The sequence below is a fragment of the Oncorhynchus tshawytscha genome, linkage group LG04 (genome assembly GCF_018296145.1).
Source record: "Oncorhynchus tshawytscha isolate Ot180627B linkage group LG04, Otsh_v2.0, whole genome shotgun sequence".
NCBI classification, from domain to species: domain Eukaryota; kingdom Metazoa; phylum Chordata; class Actinopteri; order Salmoniformes; family Salmonidae; genus Oncorhynchus; species Oncorhynchus tshawytscha.
Genome location: NC_056432.1, coordinates 64244537 through 64253252, shown reverse-complemented (window position 1 = coordinate 64253252; position 8716 = coordinate 64244537). Strand labels below are relative to the sequence as shown.

General features: G+C 41.6%; 1 protein-coding gene across 2 annotated transcripts; it reads left to right on the top strand.

Annotated features, from left to right (window-relative positions):
• The first annotated feature begins 6146 nt into the window (after positions 1 to 6146).
• On the top strand, positions 6147 to 8578 carry LOC112249179. Of its 2 annotated transcripts, none has more exons than XM_024418899.2 (7): positions 6147 to 6295; positions 6402 to 6759; positions 6896 to 7354; positions 7450 to 7554; positions 7662 to 7686; positions 7789 to 7823; positions 7917 to 8578. In XM_024418899.2, the coding sequence occupies exons 2-7, from the start codon at positions 6624 to 6626 to the stop codon at positions 8141 to 8143; spliced, it is 987 nt and encodes a 328-aa protein (XP_024274667.2). In that variant the 5' UTR covers positions 6147 to 6295; positions 6402 to 6623; the 3' UTR covers positions 8144 to 8578. The 2 variants fall into 2 exon arrangements, with proteins under 2 accessions (XP_024274667.2, XP_024274665.2); XM_024418897.2 differs by having other exon boundaries at positions 6148 to 6295; positions 7659 to 7686.
• The last annotated feature ends 138 nt before the right edge of the window (positions 8579 to 8716 follow it).

Here is an 8716-nt window from a genome sequence, read left to right as displayed (position 1 = left end):
CAAACATCTCCAATCCAAAGTTAAATCTAGAATTGGCTTCCTATTTCGCAACAAAGCTTCCTTCACTCATGCTGCCAAACATACCCTTGTAAAACTGACCATCCTACCGATCCTAGACTTCGGCGATGTCATTTACAAAATAGCCTCCAATACCCTACTCAATAAATTGGATGCAGTCTATCACAGTGCCATCCGTTTTGTCACCAAAGCCCCATGTACTACCCACCACTGCGATCTGTACGCTCTCGTTGGCTGGCCCTCGCTTCATACTCGTCGCCAAACCCACTGGCTCCAGGTCATCTACAAGACCCTACTAGGTAAAGTCCCCCCTTATCTCAGCTCGCTGGTCACCATAGCAGCACCCACCTGTAGCACGCGCTCCAGCAGGTATATCTCTCTGGTCACCCCCAAAACCAATTCTTCCTTTGGCCGCCTCTCCTTCCAGTTCTCTGCTGCCAATGACTGGAACGAACTACAAAAATCTCTGAAACTGGAAACACTCTCCCTCACTAGCTTTAAGCACCAGCTGTCAAAACAGCTCAAAATTACTGCACCTGTACATAGCCCATCTATAATTTAGCCCAAACAACTACCTCCCCCTACTGTATTTATTTATCTCTAGCTTGCACATTCTTCCACTGCAAATCTACCATGCCAGTGTTTTACTTTTTCTACTGTATTATTGACTGTATGTTTGTTTTACTCCATTTATTTATTTATCTGTTATTTAACCAGGTAAGTTAACTGAGAACACGTTCTCATTTGCAGCAACGACCTTGGGAATAGTTACAGAGGAGAGGGGGATGAATGAGCCAATTGTAAACTGGGGATTATTAGGTGACCATGATGGTTTGAGGGCCAGATTGGGAATTTAGCCAGGACACCGGGGTTAACACCCCTACTCTTACGATAAGTGCCATGGGATCTTTAATGACCTCAGAATCAGGACACCTGTTTAAAACCCCATCCGAAAGACGGCACCCTACACAGGGCAGTGTCCCCAATCACTCCCCTGGGGCATTGGGATATTTTTTTAGACCAGAGGAAAGAGTGCCTCCTACTGGCCCTCCAAAACCACTTCCAGCAGCTTCTGGTCTCCCATCCAGGAACTGACCAGGACCATGTGTAACTCTGTGTTGTTGTATGTGTCGAACTGCTTTGCTTTGTCTTGGCCAGGTCGCAATTGTAAATGAGAACTTGTTCTCAACTTGCCTACCTGGTTAAATAAAGGTGAAATTAAAAAATAATTTTAAAAAACCTGAAAGGCCGCTCAGCAAGGAAGAAGCCACTGCTCCAAAACCGCCATAAAAAGCCAGACTACGGTTTGCAACTGCAAATGGGGACAAAGATTGTACTTTTTGGAGAAATGTCCTCTGGTCTGACGAAACAAAAATAGAACTGTTTGGCCATAATGACCATGTTATGTTAGGAGGAAAAAGGCGGAGGCCTGCAAACCGAAGAACACTATACCAACCGTGAAGCACAGGGTTGGCAGCATCCTGTTGTGGGGGTGCTTTGCTTCAGGAAGGACTGGTGCACTTCACAAAATAGATGGCATCATATATTGAAGCAACATCTCAAGACACCAGTCAGGAAGTTAAATCTTAGTCGCAAATGGGTCTTCTAAATGGACAATGACCCCAAGCATAAAAAATGGCTTAAGGAAAACAAAGTCAAGGTATTGGAGTGACCATCACAAAGCCATGACCTCAATCGTATAGAACATTTGTGAGAACTGAAAAAGCGTGTGCGAGCAAGGAGGCCTATACAAACCTGACCCAGTTACACCAGTTCTGTCAGGAGGAATGGGCCAAAATCCACCCAACTTATTGTGGGAAGCTTGTGGAAGGCTACCCAAAACATTGGCCCAAGTTAAACAATTTAATGGCAATGCTACCAAATACTAATTGAGTATATGTAAACATCTGACCCACTGGGAATGTGATGAAAGAAAAAAAGCTGAAATAAATCATTCTCTCTACTATTATTCTAGCATTTCACATTCTTAAAATAAAGTGGTGATCCTAACTGACCTAAGACAGGGAATTTTTACTAGAATTAAATGTCTGGAATTGTGAAAACCGAGTTTAAATGTAGTTGGCTAAGGTGTATGTAAACTTCCGACTTACACATGGAGTACACGGTGCAATGAAATGCTGACTTGCAGGTGAATCTTGCACTGTGAAGGCTACTCCTTGTAGATGACGAATAAACAAACGTGAACATGTTACTTAAATCAAATCAAATCAAATTTTATTTGTCACATACACATGGTTAGCAGATGTTAATGCGAGTGTAGCGAAATGCTTGCTTATGAATTACGCCCAAGGCTGGGCCTATTTGTTCTGGCCTGTATTCCATGTTAAACATTGTTAACAAGCTACATTATATCACCCATGTCACTGCATCACAAGTCGTTTAACTTATGCACAAGAATGTAACAATAAGACTTTATGGCCTGTGAGTCTTATTGAAGATGAGGAGTGGGTATAGCAGGGTGGAGTTCTACTGTCATGTTTCACAGCATGGATTAAGATCAGACAAGGAACAGAGAGAGAGACTGAAGAAATAGGTTGTTGCTCTTGTAATTGTGGGACCAGTCAGCAACCGCCCACCATCACCCCTGTATTTACTTCCAAAGCTGGGTCTAATAATCTGCTGGCTTGATGAGTTAACAACTCTTTTGTGGAGGCAGAATGCTGACAGGTCTGACACAAAAGTACAGTACTGCCTGGACTGCAGCCTTTAACCCCCACTGGACTGCAACTCTGCCAGTAAGTAACCTGGGTTACCACAACATCTAACAAACAGTACTGTGGTCACGTCATTCGCCGCTTACATCATAGCACTCTCTGTTTATCACAGAGTTGGCAACTTTCAGTGCCTATTTAGATAAATGTCAGTTGGCCAAGGTCATGGTCTATCATGTGACCAGAGGTAACACAGATTCAGAACAATCACAAGGCCTATCCTGTGTGTGATTGGTATGTCAAAAACATGTATATCACATAATCATACTGGAGGAAACAAACACTTCCTAGGATGAGGTTCTCCTTTTTGACTAAGTCCACAAAACCCTAAATCAAATCAAAAAGGGCTATTCATGTGATCACACCTGCCAACTGACCCAACTAACCACAACCTGGCTTTGCTTCCTGGGGTTTTGTAGCTTTCAAAGCAGGCCACCTGTGTTTGTGTACAGCACCTAGCAAACCAGATCACAGTTTGGACATCTGGTGGCGAGGGACACAGGCTCAGAGACCCAACATGGTCTCTGTATACAGTGATTATCACAATCCTCTGAGTCACACGAGACTAGGGATAAATGCCTCAGTCACAACACAAAGATGGCAGTTAAAGGGACAGATATGCTTCAGCATTCCACCTGTACAATAGTAGAGTACAGTGCTCCAGTAACACCATCACATTGCTGATGGATAGCGACAGGACACGTCATTTTGAGAAACTCATGACTTTGTCCATATTAGCCTAGCTTGTGTGATTAACGGAGCAGAACTCATGTGCTGACAAACTAAGTGGTGAAGAGAGACTGAGGACAGTAGGAGTATGTGGGCCAGAGAATGAGAATGTGCTTGGGAGTACAGAGAGTTAGCTTTGCCTCATGCAAACACCACTGCCAGGCACATTTTTTCACCACCTCAGGAGAGGCCTCAGCTCACATTCTCTTACTGAGAAAACAACAGCGGGACATCTATTACAGTACCTGTCTAACTATTATTACAGATGCCTACAGTTCAGATGAACGTGTGTCATAAAGGTGACAGTGTGTCAGCGAGGAGCCTAAACAAAACAGTCAATGTTGGTCGTCTATGTTTGGACACCCACACACACACTCCAGAAACACAGATCACATACAAAGAGAGAGAGAGAGAAAGAGAGAGAGTGTGGGGGGTGAGATAACTAGGCCAAGAGAAGGAGAAAAATAAAACGTTCAGCGAGAAGAGGGAGAAACCCAACCAGAAAGCTCACTAATTAGAGGTGGGCAGCCAGCAAAGGATCCAGCCAGGGATGAAGAGAACCGGATGAGGACAGAGAGATAAACAGAGAGCTACTGAAATTAAGGGAGGACAGATGAACAGAGAGAGAGAGGGGAAGACAGAAGAGAGGAGGACAGTTGAGATGAGTTAGCCCCACTGTGGTCCTCTGTCTGGTCAGTTTGGTGTGGACTTGAATGGATCATTCAATCAGAGACCCCTTTGAATGGGTCACATTCAAGTCACATAGCAACACTATCAAGGAGCTGGGAGGCCCACAAATAAAGCCAAAGTCTCTCCATTCAGGGCCACCCAATGAACAACCGGTATCCCTCTATAAAATATACCAGCGTCATAAAATAATCAGCTGAAATAGATACGGTTGTTCCTTGGCTGGAGGTTTAGCTATTGTTATTGTTGGGTTCTGCCAGTGTGTTTCAATGAATGCTGGCAGTGAAAGTAAACATGACGCACTCACGCAGTGCCACCTGGCCTTGCTTTACAAAATACGATAGTCATCTCCTCTCCCTCAACCTGACTATGAAGAGTTTAGCCTACGTTGAATCTCAGGTTTGATTTTACACGATGGTTTATGTTCTGATCTTTAGTTCATGGCTCTGTGAGGGTGGCCCTGAATGGAGAGACTTTGGCTTTATTTGTGGGCCTCCCAGCTCCTCGGTAGGGTTGCCTTTATTTCAGCGTTTATTTCTTTCATCACATTCCCAGTGGGTCAGAAGTTTACATACACTCAATTAGTATTTGGTAGCATTGCCATTAAATTGTTTAACTTGGGTCAAACGTTTCTGGTTGCCTTCCACAAGCTTTCCACAATAAGTTGGGTGAATTTTGGCCCTTTCCTCCTGACAGAGCGGGTGTAACTGAGTCAGGTTTGTAGACCTCCTTGCTCGCACACGCATTTTCAGTTCTGCCCACACATTTTCTATAGGATTGAGGTCATGGCTTTGTGATGGTCACACCAATACCTTTACTTTGTTGTTCTTAAGCCATTTTGCCACAACTTTGGAAGTATGCTTGGGGTCATTGTACATTTGGAAGACCCATTTGCGACGAAGCTTTAACCATCTTGAGATGTTGCTTCAATATATCCACATAATTTTCCTCCTCATGATGCCATCTATTTTGTGAAGTGCACCTGTCCCTCCTGCAGCAAAGCACCCCCACAACATGATGCTTCCACCCCTGTGCTTCACGGTTGGGATGGTGTTCTTCAGCTTGCAAGCCTCCCCCTTTTTCCTCCAAACATAACGATGGTCATTATGGCCAAACAGTTCTATTTTTGTTTCATCAGCCAATATGACATTTCTCCCAAAAAGTACGGTCCTTTTCCCCATGTGCACTTGCAAACCGTAGTCTGGCTTTTTTATGGCAGATTTGGAGCAGTGGCTTCTTCCTTGCTGAGCGGCCTTTCAAGTTATGTCGATATCGGACTCGTTTTACTGTGGATATAGATATAGATACTTTTGTGCCTGTTTCATCCAGCATCTTCACAAGGTCTTTTGCTGTTGTTCTGGGATTGATTTGCACTTTTCGCACTATAGTACGTTCATCTCTAGGAGACAGAACGCGTCTCCTTCCTGAGCAGTATGACCGCTGCTCAGTCCTATGGTGTTTATATTTGCATACTATTCTTTGTACAGATGAACGTGGTACCTTCAGGCATTTGGAAATGGGTCCCAAGGATGAACCAGGCTTGTGGAGGTCTACGCTTTCCTTTGATTTTCCCATGATGTCAAGCAAAGAGGCACTGAGTTTGAAGGTAGGCCTTGAAATACATTCACAGGTACACATCCAATTGACTCAGGCTAACTGACATCATTTATCAGAAACTTCTAAAGGCATGACATAGTTTTCTGGAATTTTCCAAGCTTTTTAAAGGCACAGTCAACTTAGTGTATGTAAACTCCTGACCCATTGGAATTGTGAAACAGTGAATTATAAGTGAAATAATCTGTAAACAATTATTGGAAAAATTACTTGTGTCATGCACAAAGTAGATGTCCTAACCGACTTGCCAAACTGTAGTCTGTTAACAAGAAAATTGTGGAGTGGTTGAAAAATGAGTTTTAATGACTCCAACCTAAGTGTATTTAAACTTCCAACATCAACTGTATATCATACAAACACCACAAACACCCTCTGTTCATTCTTCCTTCCTGTGATATTCTGCGCTGTTTCCTCATTCTGTGAATCAGGAACAAAACAGCTTTGTAATCTAAGTTCAATGATCATGGATATGCTATCTGTCTTCATGGTGATGACTCTCGTAGGAAAATGTCAAGGTCAGTAACTATTTTTATCAACAGTTTAAGACTTGAATAATAGGGTTTGTGAGTCTACAATCGAGGAGCTTGATTCTAACTTTGGAAACCTTTTTCTCTCTCAAAGGGAACACTTATCTAAATTATCAAGAGAAAGAGGAAGCTATATCCCTACAATGTGAAGAGAGAATTTGGCAACTTGATCTAGATGAAGACAACATAGTGGATTGCACTTTTAATTGCAGTCTTCATGACAATGAGAAGAAATGTGGCCAAGATCCGAAGTGCAATAATACAGCATTTACATTGAAAAAAACCCTGCAAAAACAGTATCAAACAATGTTTAAATATGAAATTGGAGAAACACGTCACTGGATTCTTTGCATGTTTTCATACCTTTCCATCAAATGACCAACACTTATTCCCCTTTAAACCTTCAAAAGATCAGGTGGAATCATTTATTGTGGCATTTGTTGAACCAAAGAGTAAGTTCACATTTCCTAACTTTCACAATTTCTAAATGATATACAACTCACATTACAGTATACTGTACAATATATTGTATATAGACATATCTGTTTATGAAAATATTTAACATCAAATTATGTTCTGTTTCTGTAGTGGTGATATGCTACCCTGGTGTGGAAACTAAAACATCTGTTACCAAACAGCATGGAGAATCAGTCAACCTTGCATGTAATTTCACAGTAGCCAAAGGTTACTCTAGCTTTCCATTTTCAGTGTATTGGATCAAAACCATCAGTGGCAACAGTAGCACATGTCTTTATTCTAATTCTTATGATAGTGATGCACAATTATATGACCACCATTGTCTCATTGATGAGGCCCTGCTGAAACGAAGGTCAAACACTTCATCTAAACCCCTAACAAGCCCTATCTTTCATAACCTTAAGATCAGCAATGCCACATATTCAGACAGCGGACAGTATGTTTGTGCCTTACAGGTGCTTAAGAATAGAAAAGGGCACTGGAAGGTAATAACTAATGTCACAGTCACTGTGAATGGAGAATTCAACAACCACCCCAACAGGAATGACACAGCCCTGTTATATACTCCTGGTGAGTCACAGTATATTGTTATTACTAATAGATAAAATGATCATGAATAATACCTAATTGATCTTCATTCTGAATGCTTTGTGTTTTATTAAAAGGGGATCCTTACATACCACTGTATGTAGCGGGAGCCTTGTTCTTCTCCTGCCTGTTTGTTACTGCCATTGTCATTGTCATGATGAAAAATACCAAGATTTCGCAAGGTGAGTAAAAACCCACATAGTGTATGTTCTATCATCAGGTATGTATTTAAAAAAAAATAATATACTGTTATTGACATGGGCTTTCTGTTTCTTTCTTCCTCCAGCAGAATCTCACACTCTGAGAATGAAAAGGTATTTCATTATTTGAAAATAACATTTCCGATAGCCATGAATTAATTACATGTTGCTGATATGGAATTTTATAATAATAAATACTTTATTTAATCACTGTAGAGAACAAGATGGAGAGGAGACAATTAACTCAGACTGTAAGTTAGCATATTATTTCCATAAAAGGAATTTGCAGTACTGACAGATTTTCAAACTTATCTAACCCCACTGCTTCCTCTTTCTGGGTGTAGGCTCCCCATATGCTGAGGGCAGAGGAGAGGATGAGGGGCTCTTCTCACTTCTGAAGCTGACTGAAGTGAGAGATCCTGTGACTGCACAGAATGGAGCTGAAGAACATGCTGCTGTTGCTGTCGAGCCCAATTCTGTAGTCATGCTCAATACTGAGTATGAGGCCTTTGACCTCCAGGCCACTCAGACATCATCAACCTACCCCCTCAGGATTGGAGCGAAAGTATGAGTTACTAGCAGCCAATAGTTACTCATATGATGTAGAAAAGTGAGCTAAAGATAATGTTTTCATGATTGGTCTTTCATATTCGATTTAGACCAGGATTGGCGCGGGGCAGCCAGGGGTTTGTTTGGCCGGTGGGAGGGGTTGAGTGTTGGTTAAAAAAACATTTCTGATTCTTATTGATTGTACAGGTTGTGACTCAATAAAAAACTTAGCCCACAAAAATGAAGTTACATTAAAGAGAGAACGAGGATTTACTTTATTTTTGAATTGAATGTTTTTGTGTTCATTCAAGCTCTACTGAACATTTCCACTAGATGGTGCTAGTGCTCAGTCCTACATTTGTGCTTACTGTTTCTCGGATATTGTGTCATGTGTGATTACCTAATTATTGTGTAACATTGAATAAACATTGCAGAAATAAAATGTACATTTTTTTTGGGGGGGGTGGTACTCAATCAATGCAATATCAATAAGCGATAGTGTTTACTAAACATGATTAATCATTGCACTTTCTGGGGCCCTCCCTACCCTCCGTTGAAGGTCAAAAGCCCTTAAAATGATTTTTTTTTCTCCGTT